General features: G+C 42.3%; 2 protein-coding genes across 4 annotated transcripts in view; both read left to right on the top strand.

Annotated features, from left to right (window-relative positions):
• GRB2 (growth factor receptor bound protein 2) overlaps positions 1 to 14,317 on the top strand; it is a 36,961-nt gene extending 22,644 nt beyond the window's left edge. For both annotated transcript variants that reach the window (XM_085239937.1, XM_085239938.1), the window contains exons 3-6: positions 2,642 to 2,739; positions 7,366 to 7,488; positions 10,038 to 10,206; positions 12,115 to 14,317. In XM_085239937.1, the coding sequence (XP_085096063.1) occupies positions 2,642 to 2,739; positions 7,366 to 7,488; positions 10,038 to 10,206; positions 12,115 to 12,300 (576 nt within the window). In that variant the 3' untranslated portion in view covers positions 12,301 to 14,317. The remainder of the gene's footprint in view (positions 1 to 2,641; positions 2,740 to 7,365; positions 7,489 to 10,037; positions 10,207 to 12,114) is intronic.
• A 1,147-nt stretch (positions 14,318 to 15,464) lies between these two features.
• On the top strand, positions 15,465 to 23,883 carry SLC25A19 (solute carrier family 25 member 19). Of its 2 annotated transcripts, none has more exons than XM_019621816.3 (6): positions 15,465 to 15,914; positions 16,445 to 16,540; positions 17,320 to 17,490; positions 18,445 to 18,628; positions 19,192 to 19,322; positions 20,541 to 23,883. In XM_019621816.3, exons 1-6 carry the CDS (start codon positions 15,789 to 15,791, stop codon positions 20,739 to 20,741), a joined length of 909 nt encoding a protein of 302 aa, XP_019477361.1. In that variant the 5' UTR covers positions 15,465 to 15,788; the 3' UTR covers positions 20,742 to 23,883. The 2 variants fall into 2 exon arrangements, with proteins under 2 accessions (XP_019477361.1, XP_010719959.1); XM_010721657.4 differs by having other exon boundaries at positions 16,385 to 16,540.
• The last annotated feature ends 416 nt before the right edge of the window (positions 23,884 to 24,299 follow it).

Raw genomic sequence — 24,299 nt, 5'->3', positions numbered from 1 at the left:
CATTTGGTTTGAGAGCAGGCACTGAGCCACAAGCCTGATGTGATTTGGCTGCTCCAAATCTATTAGTGTATCTTAAGAGCCAGATAAAATTCAAATTCTTTAGAATTTCTGATATCTTTGATACCTGCTGCTAAAAGCACAGATATGTGGTAATATCCTGCATATGAAACTAAAGGGATTTTTAAAGAGCAGACTGCCATATCCCTTTACTGCACTGTAATAATGGTAATGGAATGGGTTTGTGATACGCAATCTTGTAATGTTTGCTCTGTGCTGTCTTTGATAAACATTGCATAAGATTTGGCCTATTAGAAAGAACATCAAAATGTGTTGTATTTGTGTTATTTTGTACAGTGACTACAGTGGTGGCTCCTAGGATATATAATGCCAAACTTCGCATCATACAAGCTATGTGCCAAAATCTTTGTATCATAGAATGGCTTGGGTTGGAAAGGACCTCAGGGATCATCCAGTTCCAAACCCCCTGCCACAGGCAGGGTTGCCAGCTGCTGGATCAAGCTCTAGATCAGGTTGCCTAGGCCCCATCCAGCCTGGCCTTGAGCACCTCCACGGATGGGGCACCCACAATATCTCTGGGCAACCTGTTCCAGCACCTCAGCACCTTCTCAGTGAAAAACTTTCCCCTCTACATCTCCCTGCCTTTAGTTGAAAACCATTTCTGCTTGTCCTATCACTACGCATGTAAAAAGTTGATATCACTCCTGTTTATAGTCTCCCGTTAGATATTGGAAGGCCATAAAGATGTCTTTCTGCACCCTTCTCTTCTCCAGACTGAACAAGCACAGCTCCCTCAGCCTGTCTTCACAGGAGAGGTGCTCCAGCCCTCTGATCATACTCATGGCTCTCCTGTGGACCCTTTTTAAAAGGTCCACATCTTTCCTGTGTTGGAGGTCCCAGATCTGGATGCAGTACTCCAGTGGGGCCTCACAGGGGCAGAGTAAGGGGGACAATCACCTTCCTTGTCCTTCTGGCCTCTGCTCTTCTGATGCAGCCCTGTTTGTATGATTGAGCTGAGGATCAGGGCTTCGACCTCTGTTTCCTCAGCCTCTATACAATTCACTTTTTTTTTACGTATCTGTTTTACAGTTCCATGTTCCCTGCTTAGTATCGCAGAGTTCCCTGCTGCTGTCATCTACATGCACTTTGTATTCTAGAATTGCACTGGTTTCTGCACAGAATGGTGTCTTGCAGTTGAGGTGCACGGTAATTTCTTGCTGATAGGCAAGTTAGCAGACATCAGCTGATATGTGTTAGTTCTCCACGTGCAAGGCTTTATCTCAGAGCCTGTAACATAGCCATCCTTGAACTCCTCGTGACCTGTGGTCAAATTATCCTTTCTAAATGACTGAGCTGTAATGCTTATAAATAAATGGAAACTTGAAATAGTAACTGCACAAAAGATGGTTTAAGTTAAAAAAAAAAAAAAAAAAAAAAAAAAACAAAACGGAAGTCTCTTTTTCAAATTCTGAACTGGATCATAAAGATGTGTATCTTTGCTCATCTGAAGCTGTCTGGATGTGACACAGCTGTGCTCGTTATCTTATGCAGTTGCTGCCACTTGGGGCATCCTGCATGGCTGAGAGTTAAGAAAGTCAGATGAATAACTATTATCTACTGTAATTCACTGTGGTGTTTCAAGTTCTGTACTCTTTTTGTTTCACTGAGTTTCATTTCAGTAGCTGATTAGTTTGTAGGTTTTTGTAGATCAGGCAGTCGGTATTGAAGCAGGTTAGTGTATTCGTGTCACGTGCTTGTTCAGGTTTCTTTAAAAAAAAGCAGTAGAAATTGATACGGAGTTTAATTTTCTGAAACACTTACATCAGCTATAAGCATTTTAAGGCAAATTTTGTCTACTTTTCCTTTTTCCCTTGTGTTATCCTCCCGAGTAAAAGGAAAAGAAAAAAAAAAATTAACAATTGCACCAGAAACACCTTCACAAGCATATCTTCACTGTATCTATGTGTGTACTCTGATCTCTGGAGCTTCATTCATGTTGGCTTTCTCTACATTTCCTCATCTCCTCATGTTCAGGCAATACTAATCATGTGATGCTTTTTTGACTTCAGACTAGAAGTATTTTTTTAAACTCAGATCTAGTTTTTTGTTGGTTCATGTTAGAAAGGAAAAAGATGACATCAAATGCTGAGGAATGAAAATGCTGGGAGAAAAAAGTTGTTGTGGCGTTCAATTTTGAAAGGGTGTAGGGAAGTGAACAGGATCTGCGTGTTTGTTTCCAAACACAAATAAAATCCTTTTGGAGAGAGGTAATTTCAACTGCGGCGTGTTTTTTCTTAGAGTCTAATGCTCCTTTATTTCAGAGGCTATTTTTATTTGCGTGCCTGCCTTGTATGTTGCACTGTACCATTTGGCAGAAAAGTAATGAAAAGTAAAGTATGATTTGAAATACTGACTTGTGTACTGAAGCATGGAGTTTGGACTATTTTAAATTACTGATCCACCTTGTTGTTCTGAAGGCTGATAAAATGCAGTGGAGCAGGATGTCCTACAGCATGTTTTTAAGGGCTCATCTTACATGAGTAATCTTTGAAACACAAGTAGAAATCTTCATCTGTTTTGCTGTAACTTGAAATATGGTAAGCTTATTTTTTGTTCCCTTCAGGTTTTGAATGAAGAATGTGATCAGAATTGGTACAAGGCAGAACTCAATGGAAAAGATGGCTTCATTCCCAAGAACTATATAGAAATGAAGCCACATCCGTAAGTAGAGATCTGGTGATAGTTCCTGTGAGTTTGGTGGATTTTAAGCATAATTACCTTTTCTGAAGACATTTAAACTGCTGATGGCATTTGGATCATTTAGCTCCATATGTCAGCAATGCCGGAGCTCTTCATTAGTGCATTAACAACCTGGGGAAATTATGCAAAAGTTTACATAGTATCATGTTTACTGAGCCATAATGCAGAGCTCTCTGAGTAGTCCAGCAGGGAATACAAAAACAAATTTCAGCCACGTGTAAGAAAGAGAATGTTCCTTTTCTTAGTCTGGTATCAGTATTGTGGGAAGGAGGTGTGAGTACTTTTGGAGAATTTAGAAAGAAAGTAACTGGAAATGCCTTTAAATGTTAGTCCTGTCCAAGGATCTGAGACTTAAATCCTCCAGCTCCATCTCTAGCCTTAAACAGTGTTCATTCTTGTTTGTATTTTGTAAATCTTCCAATTTTCTTTTTGACTGCTAGCAGGTAAGACTGAAAGGGAAATGTTGCATGTCATGGTCACCTGCTGGGTCACCTGGATTTCATAGGGTTAATCCAAATCTCATTAATTAACAAAGCGAATGTGTAAGTATATATAGGTATTGATACTCAGTGGACAGCTACAGGAAACTGGGCATGGAGGCTTCCTGTGAAGGCACAGCTGTGCCATTCAGGGGATAGGACTACCTTTTTGTTGATAAGGGTGCAGGGCAAGAACTTCTGTTTATGAAATGGCCTGGATCAGGTTTGTGGTGCTTTTGGTGTGTCCAAGTCTGTATTCTTAATCAGCTGCTTCTAAAGATATTGCTGAAATCTTACTTTGCAAAAATCGTAACTTACGCGGAAGAAAGGAGCCAAGCTAAAATGGTTGCGTTAAGTGAAGCCGAAAGAATTGTTGAGCTGCTGATTGAAAGGAGTCTGGATGTGGTATGAACTTTGCATTGTACCAGTTGACAGATTTCCCTCTTGCAGTGCAGCATCGGAAGTAATGGCTGCATTTGGTTTTGCAGTGCTAACTGGACGAGCCACATTACAAAGCTAGTTGGAGGTGAGTTAGAAAGGGTTATCAAGTTTGGCCATTTAGAAGGAAAGCTCTGGGACTGTCAGTTTCCTTGGCCTAATTCTCTTGGACGTGCTATGTTTTATTTTTTGAACCATTCTGTAGCAAAGATCAATGTGTGTGGAACATTTCTGCTGCTATATGTCTGTTTGTAATTGGGCAGTAATTCTTCAAAATGACTTCCTTTGACCTGTGGAGTTTTCTTTCTTAAATCTTTTTTATGTTTAAAAATCAGGTCTTCTGTTTCTGTGTGACTGACATTGCAATGAAGTCATAAAACTGCAGTAAAGTTTTATGAGTTGTGGAAGATCTCTTAACCTTCCTACTTCAGCTAAGAAGTGTTAGAAGCAGTAGGCAGCAAATTTTATATTGTTATTTTGAGTATATTCCTTTCATTAATCAAATTATACACTTATACTTGATAACAATTCAGCAGAATTGAAGGGAAAACTAGTGTGTGTTTTTGAGGCTTCAAGAGGATTAATAGAAGTTCTGTTGAGCTCTTCCAGATTTTATTTCCATTTTACAGAGATGAGTGAGGTTTTGGGATTTTTTTAAGCTGAGGCTTTCATTTACAAGTAGTATGTGAATAATTGATAGTTATTTGAGAACAGAATTAAAACGCTATAACCAAACTGTGGCAGGATATCTAAAATCATAAGATAAAGTTTGCTTTATGCAACATTTGGCAAAGGTGAAATTCAGTGCTTTCTTGTCCTGACAACTGTGCCAAAATCCTGGGAAACAAAATACTACATTGGAACTCTGAAAGACCTTCACATAATGATTTCTCTTGGGTGATTTTGGAGGCAGTACAGTGCAGTAAGACAGGTAATGTTCCTCTGCTGGCTCAGCCACAATCTCAGGTACCAAGAAGAGCCTTATTGAATAGTGGACTCCTTTTCTAGCTTTAGAGATTGTTGTTACTTTGAGAGGGAGACTGTGGTTTCATAAAAGCTTTAACTTCTCTTAAGAAAGAAGCTTCAAAACTGTCACTGAAACAGAGACCATTTTTTTGCTGTACCAAAACCTACCCTGTAAGAAGCAAACCTTTTAAGTGGAGCTGTTGCTAAGTACTACTCTCTGACTTCAGTCATGTGTGTGGTTAAAGACTGGTCAGTGCCTCCCTCCTGTGTGATCCATTACTCAGAACTGAAAGTTATGCTTCTTGGTTCTGTAGGTGGTTCTGTTTTTCCCACGCCATGTGACCTACTGCTCAGCCTTTGTTTCCTTTAAGCTTGGGTTAGTCTGGAAACGCAAATGTAAATTGGGATAAGAATCCTGCGACCAGGGGCTGTTAGTGGGCACTAATGATTTAGTTGCCTGATGCAAGTTCACTCGGTGCTGTAGAGGTGGTCAGCCTGTGGCTTTGACTTACGTGCAGCTGTCAAGTTCTGATTTGACTTCCATGCTGCAGCTGTTTCATGTGACTGTTTATGTGAAAGCAGTTAGATTGTCCTGACAGAAGGAGAAGAAAAAAAGGCTACTAAAACAAATTTTTTCAGCATCTTTTTTAGAGCTCAATTACACACCCACCTCAGCAGTCATCTTATAATGAAACAGAGACCTTGAGGGAACTTTCCTCGCTTGTTCTCAGTCTTGTTTCTACAGCGATGTTTCTGAAGAAACCTGAGGGTGAACTCCCAGTCTTTCCCTTGTGTTTTGCAGATACTGAAATTCTTTTTTAAAGGTTTCAATGTGACGGAACTGACGCTACCACATCCCTGGGCAGCCCATTCCAGCACCTGACCACTCTCCTGGAGAAGTATTTCCTAATGTCAAACCTGACTCTCCCTCCCCTGGTGCAACTTGAGGTTGTTGCCTCTTGTCGTATTGATGGTTACATGAAAGAAGAGATCCCACTCCCCCCTCACCACAACTTCCCTTTAAGTAGCTGTAGAGAGCAGTAACCTCACCTCTGATCCTGTTCTCCAAACTAAACAGTCCCAGCTCTCTCAGCTGTTCCTCATAAGGCCTGCACTCCACACCCCTCACCAGCTTTGTTGCCATTCTCTGGATGTGCTCCAGATCCTCAATATCTTTAATGTAGTTGTAGGCCCAAAACTGAGCTCAGTACTCAAAGTGCAGCCACACCATGATGATGACTTCCCTGCTACTGCTGGCTGTGCTACTTCTGATACAAGCAAGGATGCCATTGGCCTTCTTGGCCGCCTGGGCACCCTGCTTGCTCTTATTCAGACAGATGTTGACCAATATACCCCCAGACCTGTTGTTTCCTCTGCATGGTCTTCCAGCTGCTCTGCCCTGAGTCTGAAGCATTGCCTAATTCTGGCCAGTGTGTATGATTCGGTGCGTGATCTTGTTGAACTTTGTCTCATTGGCCTCAGTCCAGTTATCCAGTCTGTCAGGATCACTCTGTAGGACCTTCTTATCCCTAGGCATTTGAACGCTTCCTGCCAACTTGGTGTCATCTGCAATGACTAAGGCATGAATGGCTTCTCCTTAGGAGGCCTAAGAAATAAAGGAGTGTGTGTAATTTCTCCCCGGTAGTTATTTTTGAGCAATAATAGTGAAACAAATGCTTTTGTATCGTACTCTTCCCTCATGTAACTAGTGATAGGATTAGAGAGAATGGCCTCAAGTAGTGCCAGGGGAGATTTAGGCCAGATGATAGGAAATACTGCTTTTCTGGAAAAGCAGCTAGGTGCTGGAATGGGCTGCCCAGGGAGGTGGTGGAGTCACTGACCTTGGAGGTGTTCAAGGAATGTTTGGATTTTGTGTTGAGGGACATTTAGTGAGAACTATTGGTGATAAGTGGGTGGTTGGACTTGGGTGATCTTGTAGGTTTCTTTCAACCTTGGTGATTCTGTGATTCTATAGAGAAGTAAAGTACTGACTAGCCACGAATGCATGGGCTTTGTCATATCTAAATTGATGGGATCATACAGTTCAGGCAATTAAAATTGTGCATGTTTGTGTGTAGACATGAGACATTATCCTTTAGTAACAGAGGAAATGTTAGGAGTTGAGTTTCTTGCCTGAGCTAGGCATTTAATGTTTGTCCTTAGGTTATGGGGTCTGGTTACTAAGATGCCAACGAAGACCAAAGTTAAACAGACAGTTTAACTTTGTCCTAGACTGTAGCTAGCTCCCAGAAGGGTCTTAGTCTCACAAAGTAAGACTTTGCTGTGAAGCAGCTGTGGATGTTAGGTTTTTATGACATTGCATGTGTTGAACATCATATATAGGTAGAGTATGGTGCAAAACTGATAATAACACACTATATTTTGAGCAGTCTGTCTTTTTTTTTTTTTTTCCTTTAAATTAAGGATTTCACTCTTAGCACATTTCTGCTTCCCTAAATTAGATGAAATAGGGCTGTTGTGAGCATGTGCTCATCAAGTCATGGTAGCTTCATTGCTAGGACAAAATGTGAAAAGCTACATAGTTTGGTAGCCTGTAGCAAATTAACAATGAAATAGGTGCAGTTCAGTCATTTCTGCTAGGAATCATTTCACCTCAGTGTGTTTACCGTCGTTGGGCTCTTCCATAAGACAGTTCAACTTCTTAACTTTCTCTGTTGTTTTCTTTTCCTTGCTTATTCCACAGGTGGTTTTTTGGAAAGATTCCCCGGGCAAAGGCTGAAGAGATGCTAGGCAAACAGAGACACGATGGTGCCTTTCTTATCAGGGAGAGTGAGAGTGCTCCTGGGGACTTCTCTCTCTCGGTCAAGTAAGTAGTGCCTAGAAACAGTTGTGTGGAAATCATTCGATGCTCATTTTGACTCCTGGATAAGTGATCATAAGTACTGGGGAGCAGCAATAATCCAGATAGCATACCTATTCTTCCAGTGATGTATTGTCCTTATTAAAGAGGAAGTACAAATACACTCTGTTCTGTAATGAGCCTACATGGTTGACTTGGTGGTGTGTTGCTGTCTGACTTAGGTGTTTTCAGGCACTATTTGTTAATTTGTGGGTCCCATTCCTCCTCATTTCAACTATGAACTGCCCAGCATGTACACGTTCCCTTCCATCTTTCTTTGTTCCTCTTCCATAGTATGAGTCATTACTCTTTCGTCTGTCTTTGGGTAGCACACTTCCAAATATTTTTCATGACTGCTTGACACATGCTTTGGGGATATTTGTGTTACCCAGCACTGGGACATGGAGCTATGAAAACAAATTTTTTTCCATCTCTCTCAAATACATTCCATTAACAGGGAATTTCAGTCTAGTAACAGTGAAGTAGGGAGGAACAGTTCTCATCCTTGTATAACTTTTCTAGAAGTGCTGGGTCTTAATCAGCAGCAATTCCTGATAGTTAGCAAGTGAGCCTTGTCTAATTATCTCACAGCTCTGTATAAGCTGCTATAAATAGAGGTATTAGAAACTTGGAAGAGTATGGGATGTAAGGTAACACAGGAGGGAAGGAATTCCGTCCTCAGCAGCTGATTTTTTTGTCCTTAACTCTCTATAACCTTCTTCTTTCCTTCCAGAAATGAACAGGAGTTTCTTTAGAATCTTATATTGATTATTCATGCACAGTTCCTTGTTTGCTGTATCTTTGGCTCATCTTTGGGCTGTACCAAGATTTTGTCATCCTGTACAGTAGCCTTGATTGATGCCAACAAAATTGAATTAAAGCTACTCATTTTAGAGAGGTGTTCATACTTCTGCTGGGTACAGTAATCTGAGCTGGAATACAAGATACGTATGGGAGCTCCATTGCAGAAACTGCTTTCCTTCATGAAACTTCAGGTTTTAACTGTAGCTCTGCCTGTCTTGTTAGCTTAGTGTTGCCACCTGGTGGTAGTTTGCTTTTTTCTGGTGGATTAATTTGGGAAAAACTTTCTTCCAGTCACCCCTGAACTGTGATTTGCAGGATTTGAAATGATGACAGTATCTCAGGTTGAAAAGGAGACAGCAAAGGCAGGACTCATTGATTGTTTCATGTTAGCTTTGTAGCCAAGACTGTGTCTGCACTTTAAACTGAGGTGTAGAAGCTCTTGATGCCAAGTGGGGAATGTACTCCCTGCCAGTTTTCAGTGTTTTTGTTTCAGACTAAAGTAAAAATACCAATATGCTGTTCATCTGGAAAATCCTCATAGACCTCTTTGGAGTTGCACTTTATGTAGAATAAAATAGTTGAAAAAGTAACTTGAGTTGAATGCCATCACTTGTCAGACAAATAGAAGTGGAGAAATCTGTCTGTTTTGCAAGGCATCCTTTTTCATAAGTCATGAATCCAGGTTTAGAGACAATCCTGCCCTATTTGTGGCAGTTCTTTTCCCAGCACATTCCTATGTTGGGACTGGTGCTTTTGTACTGAAATGGTACCGTGTGAGCGAGAGAATGAGCTTATGTGGAGTACTGGTCCATAGTAACAGTAGTGTGAACCTAAGCTGGTTTAGGTTGTTCCCTGTGTTTGAGAAGCTGAACTAAAGCATGTGTAGCATTCAACTTCCAAATCTTGTATTTGGGCACGTAGAGTGGGTGGGCACTATGGTGTACCTACCTTAATGTCACCTCACACCTCACATGCAGTCCATGGCCTTTGAGTATTCACAGAATCACAGAATCGTAGGGGTTGGAAGGGACCTCCAGAGATCATCGAGTCCAACCCCCTTGCCAAAGCAGGTTCCCTGCACCAGGTTGAGCTGGGCACTGGAGCCACGTGCCCAACATGTTGGTGGATAAGCTGGGGACAAGAACCATCACACCCTGCTGCATCCCAACCAGCTGTTCCCACCTCCTACATCGACCCCATATCTCTAGGGACGTCTGGAGAAAACAGCCATCAGCCTTACTCATGCATTGTCTTCAGCAGTTCTGACTGCATGCATGAATCAAAAAGTGCATGTGTTTTAACACTAGCAGTGTAGTGATACAGTCTGAAACAGTTGTCATTGTACACATAACCTTGGAGTGTTGTGACACTTGAAATCCTTGACTAAAACACCTCAAATTTGTGCAGGTTCAGAGTGGTTTGAAAAGCTGGTTTTAAACTGAAGCTCTTCTATTAAGAAGAATGCATGTGAAGCTTGCAGAATTTTTTTCAAAATCAATTCAATATTTGAATTCTGTCTCTGGGTACTGATTTCTGTACTATACAATTGCCAAACAGTTTTCAAATATCATCTTCACAGCAACCAGTTGATACCTGCATTATCATTGTCACCAACTATGTCCTGAATAGCCTTTTTGTTGTAAAGTCTCACAATCCTAGAAGAGTGCTCGGTGACTGTGTTCTTTTCTGTATTGTTTGCTCCTCTCTCCCAGGTTTGGAAATGATGTGCAGCACTTCAAGGTGCTTAGAGATGGGGCTGGCAAGTATTTCCTCTGGGTGGTGAAGTTCAATTCTTTGAATGAGCTGGTAGATTATCACAGATCCACATCTGTCTCCAGGAACCAGCAAATATTTCTACGGGATATCGAACAGGTGCCACAGGTAAAAGAACTGTTTCTTCAGAGCATATTTAAACGATTGCAACCACTGTTTGAACTGGGATTGCATCTTAGGTTATATGAATGGGGATGGAAAAAAACTGACTTTTTTGCCTGTGGGAGTTTATTTTTGGATCTTGCTGCCAGAATTATACTGGAAAATCTGGATGTTTGTGCAAGTCTACCTGCTAAAACTCCTAGTATTCATTTCTGGCAGTGTTGTTGCTTGAATACTTGGCTTGTGTTTATGGGTACTGTTGAAGTAAGATACTTGAATTCCTGTGAGTTAAGAACGTGTTTACTCCTGGTTTAGGATACAGTAAGAAAGCACAGTTTTGTACTGGTTTGTAGCCTGCTGTACCCCTCAATAGCAGTGAAATTTTAGTAGTGGTCTTGCCTGAAGAAGTGGCTACAGCTAGTAGCGTATGTTTTAAACTTGGCAAATGTAAAAAGGAACTGAAAAACTACTGCTAAGAGTCAGGTTGCGTCTATCTTTGTTTTGTTTCATTTCCCAGGACATACAAAATGTTAGGTTGGATATAACTGCTTCTACGTGCAGTATTCTAGTTCTAGCTTGAAGAGATGTGGAAACTTGTACTGCTCTTTGGGTGCTGTCAGCTTTTGCCACAATTCATCTGAATTAACATATGTCTCTGCACTGTTTAGTTAATGATGAACAGAAAATGAGAAAAGAGCTGTTTGAAAACAGCAAGCAGCATGAAGATACCTTTCTAGACGCTACGTATTAAGAATGCAAATGCATTTTTAAGTGAATGTGTAAGTTCTCTGTAGGAATAGAAGCATTTGATGACCAGACAAAACACTCTATAGCAAAACTTTCTAATACTGGAGCAGTTTAAGGGAAACATACAGAACACCAAGATCCAATTCTGCAGAGGAATTTTGTGTATTACAGTGGCTAGGTAGATCAGTAATATTCATGTTGTCATTTGATGTAGCAGGGCAAATAAGCAAAAAGATCATCATAATTCAGCAGAGTATGGAGTTCTGTAGTAAGTTGTGGACACTGGAAAACAAATACTGGAACATCTGAGACATCTGGTTTTATTTTGCACTGTCACAGAAACCTGTTGTCTTAGTTTCAGCTGAGACAGAGTTGTTTTACTTCACAGTATCTGGTATGGTGCTGTAGTGTTTTTTTTCCCTGAAAACAAAAACAATGTTGATAACACACCAGTGTTTCCAGTTGCAGTGCTGTACAGAGCCAAAGACACTTCAGTTTTCTTGGTTTCTCCTACTGTCCTACAATGAGGGGATGCACAAGAAGCTAGGAGGCACAGGGGGTCCGAGGAAATGAGAGGGGACAGAATCAGGACAGCTGACTTAAACTGGCCAAAGGGGTATTCTGTACCATATGATATCATGTGGAAGAAAAGTTCTTAAAGGGATGGGAGTTCATCACTTTCTTCTTCTGCTTGGGATCCTCTAGGCAGAAAAGATATTGATTGGCAGGTGGTGAGCAATTGCTTGTGCATCACTTATGCATTCACATATACATAGTCATTAACTATTATTCTTTTTCCTTTTTCTGTCTTACTAAACAGTTTTATCTCAACCTGTGGGTTCTACTTTGTCTTTTTTTTTTTTCTTGACTCTCTCCCCACCCCACTGGGAAGGGGAGGAGTGAGGAAATGCCTGCGTGGTGCTTAGCCATCTGCTGGGTTAAACCATAACTTTTGTTTTTTGTTTTTTTCTTTCCCTAAAGCCTTCTGTAGACCATACTTTTTAATTGTCTTGCTACAGCTGATAAAGGTTGGATTTAAGGGAAATGAAACAGCCCAAATGTTCACTATTAAAATCTGGTATAAGTTAAAATCCTGCTTGAGGAAGCAGATGTCTTGAGTGCTGAGGATGATTCTCATTCCACACATCTTTGTTTCTTTATTTTCAGCAACCAACGTACGTTCAAGCTCTGTTTGATTTTGATCCCCAGGAGGAAGGAGAGTTGGGTTTCCGCCGCGGAGACTTTATCCAAGTCCTTGACAATTCTGACCCCAATTGGTGGAAGGGAGCCTGCCACGGACAGACGGGCATGTTTCCACGCAACTATGTGACCCCAGTGAACCGGAACATCTAGAGATAAATATTACAGATTATTTAAAGAAACAAGAGAAACAGTAATTACACATACAGAGCCTAACTGCAGCCAGTGACCTAAAATCACACGGCGATAAAACCTGAGTCACCTTTCACCGTGAGGTGATCCTCCTTCACAGTGTGGAACTTCAGGGGCTGAAGGGGTTGGGGGGAGGGAAGAGTTCAACTTACACACCAAAACTTATCAGAAAAGAGAAAAAAAACAAATGAATTTCCTCAGCTGCTCCTGGGTTACTCCCTTTCATTTACTTAATGTTTCCCCTTGTCCTCTGTCCAGGCATGAAGTTTTAATGCCATTTAAAATTGTAGCCATGCAGTTAAAGGAAAAGGGAGAAACTCTGCTGGTATTTTCTCTCTGCAAATGGTTCGTTTGACATGAAGGGACATGAGAGAAAAACCAAATACACAGTCCTGCCTTTAAAAAATAATTTAAAAAGTCTCTGCTCTTGCCTTCAGCATTCAGCTGCTCTTGCCTGAGAAAGATGAGGTATTGCTCTAATTTTTGTCTCTTCTCCTTTGTCATTTTCTTCTGAAGCTCAGCAGCTTCCAAGCTGAGGAAGGGAGAAGAGTTGTGGATTTCTTTTTTTTGTTCAAGTCACAGAGTTGCTTTCAGAAACTCCAAATTACAACCGAAGTTTGTTATTGCTGTGCTGATAGCCTTTTTGTTTTTTTCTTAACTGTGTACGGTTGAGCACATTCTGTAATTTTTTCCATAGTGCCTTTCCCTTGTTTTTTTTTATTATTTTTTAAGTTAAAAGGACAGTCCAGAGCTTTTCAGAGGGCTTTTTTCTGCCTATGTGTAAATAAATACTTTTGGATGGATGGTGTAAAGGAGGGTGGCATTGTCAATGGATATCTGAAAAAAATCTACAGAGATGGAGCTTTGTTCTAAAGATTTGACTTGTTCTTTGACTTTCCTTGTTACAGGGGGAAAAAAAAAAGGCATTTCTTGGCAGCTTAGGCTGCTCAAACCTGGGTAGCTGAAACCAGAAGCCTCAAGATTTAAGAGAAAGGGGAAAGATATGACTAGGGAAAATGAGGAAGAATATTTGGGGGAGGGAGGGTTAAGTGGGGAATTTGAGAAAGAGTAGCCCTGGGATGTCCTACAAAATGTACATTCCATCGATGGAAAATTATAATGCAGAAAAACCTCAAGAAACAGTGCTTGAAAACATTTTATGCTATTAGTGAATGTTTCTGTGTGATGCATGTAATCAGCCTGTCTTTTGCCTGGATAAGGGAGTTATTTGCAGTTGTGTTGCTCTTGAAAAGTGGGGTTGGCATCACTGTTCTCCAGTTTCTCCTCCCTCTTCAGGTCAGTGTTATTGTTAGACTCCCCATTCACAGCAGGCTGTGTGATGACTATAATCCCCACTTTTTCCGATAATGGCCTTCATTGTGGCCATTTGCTCTTTCACCAGAGAGTGTGACATTGAATCGGATAGAAAGAAATCAAACTGCATTACTCCCTGTGCCAATCTTCAGTTGTGTTATTTTTTCTTTTGAGGGCCATTTGGCTGGATCCCTTCACTCCAACAACGAATCTGGAAACTGCAGTGGAGAGCTCCTCCTGTCCTGCCTAAGTACGGGCAGTCTTTTGTTGGAGGGTGCCTTTTTTGTACTAAATGTTACGTTTTATTCCTGAGACAAACTCTGCCTTACACTTTAATTTTCCAGCAGATGAGAGAGAGAGCTATCCTGTAGAGCGTTACTTTCTCCCCCTCTCCTTGCTAGCTGTCACTCACTTTATTCCTTCTTCATAAAGTGATTGGAAGAAGAATCTATGGCATTCTACACCTGGACCATTTGATTGTTTCCTTATTTTGGAATTGGTGTATATCATGCAACCTTGCAGACATATGTCTTGTGTGTGTATATATATTAAAAAAATCAGTGTTTAAATAAAAAAAGGCCTATGTACTTAATCCTTTAACTCTGCAGCAGCATTTGGTAGATAGTAATTAACTGTGAATAATAAATATACATTGAATTCTTCACTTGGGCATCTGTCTGTTATTTCATCTGGCCAGAATATAGCTGATAAAGCTAATCTGTAAGTGCTCAGACTTACTGGCATCGTGACTGGTTCTCAGCATGCTTAGCTAAATTCATTGCTCTTTTGGTCTAAGCCAACCACAATCCATGTAATTTACACTATTGCAAATAGTAAAGAAAGGGGAAAGGAATGTGTTGGTTCACTGTCAGGTAGGAAAGCAATGAATCTGTTAGCAGAATTTGGGGTGGCACTTAAACACTTCTTCCCTTTTTTTTTAATTTTTTTATTTTTTTAGCTCTTCCTAACCAGAGGAGCGTCCCGGTGGTGCTGACCAGTGTAGTAAGGAGGCAGTAATGGAGAGTGATATACTAGTTATTGCTGGAGCGTCTCGCTGAAGGACAGAGGAAAGGACAAGCTTCTATAAGAATAGCAGCTACGGCTCAGACTGCCACGTGAAGGTTAGCTCTGCTTGGTCAGTGCCTTACAGGTCACTTGTTTTTCTCTTGTTGCCTAAAGCAGTGGAAGCGATCGTTCTAATGAGGTGCTGTGTTACCTTTCAGCAGCTGCTACTGTGAATCTGCATCTCCTCCCAGCCTTTTGTTCAGATGGTGCCTCTCAGCTAGGCATTGGGTTTTGAAATACAAAAGGAAAACATCTGCTGATTAAACTGTTGTAACAATTCCTCTTATGCTCAAATGCAGTCATAGTCAAGATGTACCAATGACTCCATTATTTTCCTCTTTGTACCTCTAAAGCCAATCTTTAAATGTGCAGCGTGGGTTGTACCTTTGGCACTTCTATTTTACAATGCTGAAGCAGGATCTGTGGCTCAAAACTGCTGTTCGTGCTTTGGGCCTCTAGTGAAAAGTTGAGCAAAGCTTTCTTCTGATTTAAGGAGGAAAGAGAGTTTGTTGCTACTGCGATGGTGCGTAGGGAAGAGTTATTTTCCACCTTGGCCGCCCCAGATGCCAAAAACGCTGTCGGTACGAAAGCCCGATACCGCAGCTACCCGTACCGCCGGCCCGCACCCCGCTGCCGCTCTCGCGCCGCCTGCCCCGCGCAGCCGTTGCTCTCGAACCGAAGCGCAGCGGTGTGGGGCGGCCGGGCCGCCTCTCCTCGGGGTGCTGCTGGGGGCGCTGTGGGACTACAGCTCCCAGCGAGCCCCGCGGCGCGCAGGCGCAGTACGGCGGCCTGCAGGCGGCTCATGCCGGCGCGGCTGCGGCCAACGGCTGCGCTCGGATCTGCGTCCCGCGCCGCTCCGGCGTGCGATGCGGGGCCCGTGGAGCGAGGAGGGGCCGTTTCGGGACGAGGGGGGTCTGCCGGGGGCCCCGGCCTGAAGAAGGGATGGGAAGGTGGTGAGGGTGCGGGGCTCTTGGCCCTTGGCGTGAGGTGCGGGTTTGGTGTAGGGGGTTTGGGGCCGCAGAGCCCCGGTGCGGGACGGCGGCTCCTACTGTCAGCGACAACAGGCAGGCATGGTCGGCTATGACCCAGAGGCAAAGTGCGTCTCCACGGTGGAAGCAGCTGCAGCAGGATCCGCATCGGGCTTCGTCACTCGGGTCCTGATCAGCCCTTTGGACGTCATCAAGATCCGCTTTCAGGTACCTGACTTGCTCGGGACGCGTCTGGCACAGAGCAGTGCTCGCTGTCCTGACTGAACAGGTCGCCTCACAGCCAGAGCTGAGGAGCCTGCTGTCGGCCCTCATGGATGCTGCGCGCGATTCGAGGCAGTAAGACTAACCTGAGGCCAGCACTTCTCTTTGTGTAACCTGTGTGCTTCAATGGCATCTTGTGTTTTTCATAGTTTGTTTTCTTTCCCTCATTTTCTAAACTATCTTGCTTAATTGAATTTCCCTATCCTTATTGGCTGCTTTAATGTGGTATCCATGTTCTTGTTCTTCAGAGTCCTTTCTAGAAAGTGTCCCGGTTGGTTCTGCATGCAATTTTGAGGGAACGTGGCATGTCTTCACTCAGCTTTGGTTGGCTGTTGGGGTTGTGAATTTCTGCATGGGACACTTGAGCCTTGTTGAAACATGATGTGGAATTGAAAATGCTTTCTGTTTTCCCCCAGCTTCAAATTGAGCGGCTCTCCTTCAAAACTCCAGGCGCTAAATATCATGGCATCTTGCAGGCTGCACGGCGCATATTCCAGGAGGAGGGGATGCTAGCCTTCTGGAAGGGTCACGTTCCTGCACAGCTCCTTTCAGTTGGCTATGGAGCTGTTCAGGTAAGATGACACTGGATGGGCCCAGCATTTGTATAGACGTTTTTTTTCTTCAGACTGGTAGAATGAGCTGATGCAGTAAGGTCCAGGTTAATGGGACTGATTCAAGGTGACTCCAGTCTCAAATATGTGTAGTTAAATAATGTTGGTGTCTAGTTCCTAAGTTAATATTTCTGAGCTTCGTGAACACATGCTTGGCCAGCATGGAGCAAAGCAAAAGCAATCTCAGTTCACTATCTGAGTACCCTGGTGTCACAGACAAGCCCTGCTTGTTCCTGACACTTGTCATAACTGTTTATACAAGCATATGTTGTTTTTTGCTTTGATTCACATTTTCCTAGCGAGCTGTAAGGGCAGTGAAGTCAGTGAGGCTGATGACAGCATTTTGCGCAGTGTTGCTATGCTTAATTTATAAGTATTAGCAACGTGTTTTATGATCTCTGGTTGAAAAAGTAACGGGTAGCATGTATGTAATATAGTAAACAATTTTCAGTATACATATACAGAGCTTTAAAGTGTATTTTTTGCAGTTCTAAATGCAAGATGTACAGGAAATATCAGAGATCACAATACCCCAAGCATTCTTCAGGCTGCTCAGTGATTTTTACAAGGCATTCTTTGAACATGTGCTCCAGTAGGTTGCAAATTGAAGAACTTTTGAAGGATAGAGAGAGGAGGTGGTTGTAAGCTGTGGGTGGAGCTCTTAGTAAAATGAAAGAGTGGGAGATCTGCATCAGTGATAAGAAATGACTCCTTGACCTCTGCGTGTTTGTTTCTGCAAGTTCATGGCATTTGAAAGCTTGACCAAACTGGTGCACAACGTCACCTCATACAATGCCCGCAATTCCTTTGTGCACTTCATCTGTGGTGGACTATCAGCTTGCACAGCCACTGTTGCAGTTCAGCCTGTTGACACACTACGTACTCGTTTTGCTGCTCAGGGTGAACCTAAGGTATGGTTAAGGATTTGATGTTTGGAATTATAAGCTGTATCTTATAATTTAATTTCTGTGAATACAGGAAATTTGAAACAGTCTGTGCTAACAGTGGGTCAGCATAAAGGAGCAGCTGCTGTTACTGGGCAATGTTTGTGTTGCATCCAGGGCATCCTCTGTACTGTTGATATAGCTTCTTTTTGTTTTGCTGATCTGTTTTTGTTTGATTTCTGACAGGTTATCCAGAAAGGTGAAGTTGTCCTTACAAGGATAACTCAATTTTCATTTTGTCTATTGGCCAGTTAGAGAAAATAATCCTTAGTCTGTGGTACATTACGTGTTTGAAACTTTCAACTTACATGGAGTGAAGTTTAAGTGGTGATGAGATGATACTTGATGCCTTTTACCTGTGTTTCTTAATCTTACTTATGCAAGAGTTGATCTCCATGCTGATTAGGTCTGTAATAATTAGACACATACAAATTTGTATTGGAACAGTTTCTGGTTTTTGTTTTAGCTTGCAGTAGAATCACAGTATGTATTATCTGAATTCTGTTGCAGAAGCAAGCAGAGCTGTTAAATAGCAAATTAAATAATTACATCAATGCTTCAGGTGGTCTCAATCCACAGCTCAGCCCTGTGTCTCATTTGTTTCCCTCAGAAGCACAGCTTGGATGTGGGATTCATTGTCTGCCCAGGCTCTAGTGCAGACCTAACAATCTGTTCATTCAGTCTCAACTAGACATAGGTTTAAGTTGTCGGCTTACTTATAAGAGCCACAAGGCTTTAGCTGAGAATACTGCATGAAGATATACAAAATCATGTTGTTCTTTGCTCTGTGCTGCAGATCAGTCAGTTGTGTTTTAGGCAAAGGGAAATTCTTACACTCTTTACTTAGAAGTATCCAGACCTTTGATTTTGCTGTTTCTAAGCCTCTTTCGCTGGCAAGTCAATGTCTTCTGTATTGTCTAGATCTATCAGAACCTTCACCATGCAGTGGTGACCATGTACCAGACGGAAGGGCCTCGGACTTTCTATAGAGGTCTGACCCCTACAATCATTGCTGTCTTCCCATATGCTGGTTTCCAGTTCTCCTTCTACAATATTCTGCAACAATTTTCAGAACGGATGATTTCAGATGAAGGAAAAGAAGGAGGTAAGCACTTAAGATAGTTAAGTCTGTAATATTAAAAGAAGGTAATGGTAAATATTCATTCCTATCAACTTTTTGTATGCAACCTCTTAAAAGCATCTAAATTTCCCATCTCATTCATAGCTCTGCACGGATACTCCATATGTGTATGAGAGACATATGTGGAATGAAGTTTTCAAGCACCTCATGTTTTTGAATGGTCATGAAGGAAATGTAACTAGATGGGAAAGTGAAGTGTCAGCAGCCCAAAGTGCTTTTTCTTGAACTGGTGACTGTTTCTTTTGTGCATTGCCACTTGGTAGTTCAAAATCATAAATTAATGTAATCAGTCAAGGTGAGCTGTTACACTCTGACTCCGGTGGGCACTGTGAGCCCAGTGTGGAAGAATGTAGATTGAGGTTCAGTGGTCCAAACTATGCAGAAAAGATGGTGTAACTTCAAAGTCTTTCTGGCCTTCCTTCTTTTAAAAAGCGGTTTTAATTTACTTTTAATAACTTTTCCATCTGAGCTCACTGCTAATCCTCTATTCTCTCTCTTTGCTGTGTTTTCTTCTTTCTGCTTTTCAGGCAATGTTAAAAACCTTGTTTGTGGCAGCTGTGCTGGAATCATCAGTAAAACTCTCACTTACCCTTTCGACCTGATCAAAAAACGACTGCAAGTGGGTGGCTTTGAGCATGCCCGAGCAGCCTTTGGGCAGGTAAGAAATGTTTGAATTCTCTGTTTTTCATACGTCTCAATTCACAGCAAGACAATCCAGAGCCCATTCATCACTGGAGTGAAGTGATGATTCATTAGAAGTACTTGTCTTTGTATATGGGTTGGCAAGTTTCTAGTTTCTGTGAGCTAAGCATTGTTCTCGCTTAATACTGGGAATAGCTGCTTGAATAAATTGGATTATTTTATTACATTGTCCAGCATCCTGTGTTCTGCCTTGTCATCCATCTTCATCAGGTAGGCTGTCTTGGAGCTGAGGATGAGTTATAAGAACAAAGGGGATCCAATTTCCTTTATTCTTCTACTTGCCACCTGATTTTGTGACTTGGAACCAGATAGTAGACCGAGAATTATGCTAGCTTTATGCTGGGATCACTTGTCTCTCAGGATGATTTTCTGAAATTAATGTTTTGCTGCAAGGAATAAGAACAAAGTATTCAAAGTATACAAAGCATACATCTTATGTACCACAACGTCCTGAAATTCAAACCAAATTAAATACTTCTGACATTCCTAATCACCGCTCATCACACCTGGAAATACACTTTAAGGCAACTACAGATCTTTCAAGAAGCTGTCTATGTTCTTCCCTGAAAAGTAGTTGCTTCCTTTTCTCCTTCAAATTCCCTGGGTCTGAAAAGCAAATCAGTCTGTATTTGAAGAAAGTCTTGAAATCTTAACTTACTACACTCGATGCTTCTTTTCTTCCAATGAGGTACAGTGTTTGTTCTTAGCATTGATGTGTCACAACGTTAAACCTTCGTGGTGTGATACGATGACATGCAAGTAGCTAATCTATAGACTTCTAAGTGCTGTAGCTGTGTTTTTCTTCTGTCAGAGAAGTTGTCCCTTCTTAGAGAGTGAAGGAGATGGAAACCAATAGCAGCACAATCTGAAATAAGTTCTTCACAAACTCGCACCATAAATAACGCATGCCATTGTAGCATAAAGATTTTATGGACCTTCAGTTAAAACAATCTACTTAAGCCATTGCTGATGCAAAATATATTCTTTCCCTCTGCCAGCACTCTTAACAAACTGATTCTCTGAAACTTTCAGTTATTTATAATAAAAGAAAAGCATCTCTAGGCTGCGTGTCTAGATTATGCTTTTCTGTGGTATAATCTGGGACTTTCTGTGTGCTTTTCCAAGTAGGCTGTCTTCGATTTCTTTTTTTAACCTTGTTGCCATTCTTTCCCAGGTGCGGATATATAGGGGTCTACTGGACTGCATAAGGCAGATCATGCGAGAGGAGGGCCCAGGTGGATTCTTTAAGGGCCTTTCACCCAGCTTGCTGAAGGCTGCTGTCTCTACTGGTCTCATCTTCTTTACTTATGAGCTGTTCTGCAGCCTGCTGTGTGCCCTGAAGAATGCTGACAGCCCTAAGAGGAAGGGAGGCTGAAAGGGGGATGTGTTTTGTCTACCTAGTGTTCTCCTGCAGGAGGGAAACTGAAGGCTTTGCTCTGTCTCTATCATATTGGAAATGTCAGAGCACCCAGAACTCCACTAGCCCATAAGAAATGATGTCCTGTGTCCAAGCAGGAGATGGAGGTGACTGCAGTTCTGCTAAATGCACTGGATTGCTTTACTGGAAGCTGTTAAAGAGAGCACTTCTTTGTTCTGTCTCCCCTGATACCAGTATGTGTTTAGTGAGGAGAGCAATCAAGCATACAACTGACTACCTGGCAGAGATGTGTTCTGACAAGACACTTGGTAAACTGGGTGAATGGCTGTGCTTGCCCTGGATCGCAGACGGGTCCTGGATAGCTGGTGCTGCCTCACCAACATAGCGCCGCTTAGTGCTGCATTTGCACAACTTTATTTTCTTCCTTACGGCCTGCTCTTCACAGCCTGTTCTTTTCTCTGTTGCACAGGCAGCTCCGCTCCAGATTTGAAAAGACAGTTAAAACCACTTCAGCACACACAGATGCTTGCTTTCTGTTTTCTTTGCTGCCAGTTGTTTTTTCTCAATCAGAGCTTGCTGGCTGTGCAAGTTGTAAACACAGCATCTTTTAGCGGATCATGCTAAGTCAAGCTTGTTCTCCCTTTAACTCTGGTCAGCTTGATTGTATCTTAAGTGCCAATTTCTCTTCTGGCATGTCTTTATTCTCAAGATTTTGCATTGCCTCAGTTGTGCTTTTTACAAATAAACCCAAAGAAGAAGAATCCCACTCTTGAGGTTTCAACGCACAAGCCCAATTCTTACTTCATAGTTTTTGTTTCCCTGCTGCAATGCAGTGGGTGAACAAGTGCTATGCAGATTTAATTTTAGACTATGTTGGAACAGTGAAGGAAAGTCCAGTGGAAACTCTACTAGAGTCTTTTTTTAAAAACAGTTTCCTGTGGCATTTTTACAATAATCAGGGTGTTAATCCCAAATGGTCTGGTCAAATTCTCCAGCATGACCAATTCCATTCTGTTGACACAAGCTCCTCAAGCGATTTTGGTTGTGTATCAGTGTTACTTATCCTGTTTCACTGGTGGATGAGATATCCAGTGAAATTCTTACTGCAGGTGATTTTGAGAGCTATATAAAATTTGATTCACTGTGCATTGTCAGATAGGAGGCTGATATATGAGCCTCTAAGAGGGAGTTTTAAGTGCATGTACTAAGAAAATGGGCATGAAAATGCTGACAAGTTTTCTCGGAGTTCTTCAATCCCACTGGCACTTTCCTGTGTTACAAAGGCTCTAATGAGGTCTCCTCAAAATGTGCTTAAAAATATTTTGCCTTGTTTACTGTTTATCTGTTATTCTTGGAAGACATAATAGCCCATAATGACTTGGAGTACATCATAACCAGTAGCGAACTGAGCCTCATGACATCTTTCTGAGACAGGGAAATACTTTATTTCAAAACAGACATAAACAGGTTGGGGTTGTTACTGTTTTTTTTTTTGGCTACTGGTAGAGACAAATGCTGTAGCAAGGACAGAAAGGTCTCCATTGCTGACTTAGACCTCCATACCCCCATAGGAAACCTGGAGCCATCTGTCCTATTTAAACATTACAAGACTTTTGTTTTCTGCGAAAGAGTAATGTTCAGCTGCACACTATAGAGGTAAACTGGGTAGGAACTCAGCAGTGAGAAATGTAAGCTCTGGAACAGAGGATGATTTTCTTTGGTTGTCATAGGGGCAAAGAATAAAGAGCACAATACTGTACTCTGTTAAGATTATGTCCCTTGAGTGTGCTGTGGGCCTTGAGGTCATTCAGACAAACTGCTTCAGGGTGTGTACTGCTTGCCTGCTCCATGGAAGGGGCAGCAATGGAGAGTATAGGGCAGCCTCTTCTCCCTGGAATAGATTTCCTCCACAATGCACGACTTGCTTCTAACAGGTGTCAGTGTTTAAGTTACGCCAGTCCAGCCTGGGCTCTGTAAGAGGCTCTCCTCGGGCAGAGCTCTGGATGCGACCTGGTTTATAGATCCCTTATGGAGGCTGTTAGGCGTAAATGTTAGAGGCTCATAAAGGCAGCTGATCTTTCAGCGAGTGGAGGAGAAAGAGGTGACAACCTCAACTGTAGAATATTGGAAGTTGCACCTAACCATTGCTTCAGTCAGCAGCATCTGTCCATGAGAAGTTTAGGATGTGCGCTTGGCAGACTGAGAGTTGCTGTTGGGGAACCACTATAACGGCAGTGTTGCTTTAGGGAGTAAGAGTGGTGTAATGCGAAGAGCAGGGCAGTAGCTCTTCTTTCTGACGCTGCCCTAGCAAAACCCACAAACATCATTCAAAACAAAATTTCCTAGAACTGGAAGAATGGGAGACAGGAGATAGCTGTAGTCCCCTGGTTCTGTACAATAAACAGATTTTCACTTAGAAGCTTTGCAGTTCAGTGCAGATCCAAGTGAACCCTACGGTGGGTGACTTGATGTGAGACCACCAGAGTCCAACTGTTGGGATAGCTGGGATTCACTGATGTAACCCTGTCAGTAGGGATTTGTGTTGCCTGAAATTCACCTCTCAAGCTGCTCGGCTATTGTACTTGTTTTCCTCCAGTGCCTTTTATTGTGATGATGTCCAAAAGCACCTAGGCAGAGCATTACATCCAGGCTGGATGTGGCTCTGGGCAGCCTGGTCTGGTGGGTGGTGACCCTGCCCGTGGCAGGGCAGTTGAAACTAGATGATTGTTGTGGTCCTTTTCAACCCAGGCCATTCTGTGATTCTGCGATTGCACAAATCACACTGTGATAATGGGGGCCCACCATACCTGCCTGAGATGGGAGAACCCTTACGCACAAACTCTGTGATGGATGCACTGTTTCCTTTAGCACTGACCATCTCTTTGAGTTCCTAGATGGTTGTATGGATGCTCATCCAGAAGTATCATCTTTAAAAATAAATGTATGTTTTACAATTGGTTCTGGAATTGACTGTTTTTAATTTGCATTTAAGCTGTTATTGTGATGCAATAATTCTCTCTATTGTCTGGGTAGATCTTTTGCAGCTGCTGTTATCTGAAAGCATCTGAGCACCAAGTGCTTAAAGCATGTGGCTACCTTTATAAAGACAAGACATTAAATACGTTGTTGTGCTCGTGTCTGGCTGCAGTTTCTCATTCCTTCCCTTCCGGTCAGTGTGTGCAGTTGGACCCTGCAGGACTGCTGGGGCAGGAGCTGCTTCCTGGGAGCCGTCAGCAGGCAGAGCTGTGCCATCCTCTCTGCATGGAGTGTCGTTGGGAACTGCACAAAACAGTCACAGCCACGGCTTTGTCTGGAGCCACAAATCCAGGCTTTGTATTCAGCCAGGCCGCACAGTGCTGCAGAAAATGTTACAAACTGCTCATTCTGCATTTCCTGTGGCTGTTTTCCATTTCCAGCGTTCTGGCTGCACTGCTGTCCGGTAAGAGCTGCAGTAGCTTCAAGCCCTGAGTGGTCTTCCCGACCTGAGAGAAAAAACGTGAAGAACGTAAGTTACGCTGCATTCGGCAAGCTCTTGAAAAGCGTGAGGTGTTTAAT

This window comes from Meleagris gallopavo, chromosome 20 (genome assembly GCF_905368555.1).
Source record: "Meleagris gallopavo chromosome 20, MGAL_WU_HG_1.1, whole genome shotgun sequence".
Classification (NCBI taxonomy): domain Eukaryota; kingdom Metazoa; phylum Chordata; class Aves; order Galliformes; family Phasianidae; genus Meleagris; species Meleagris gallopavo.
Note: the sequence above shows the minus strand (reverse complement) of the source record. Positions and strands in the feature narration are given on the sequence as shown.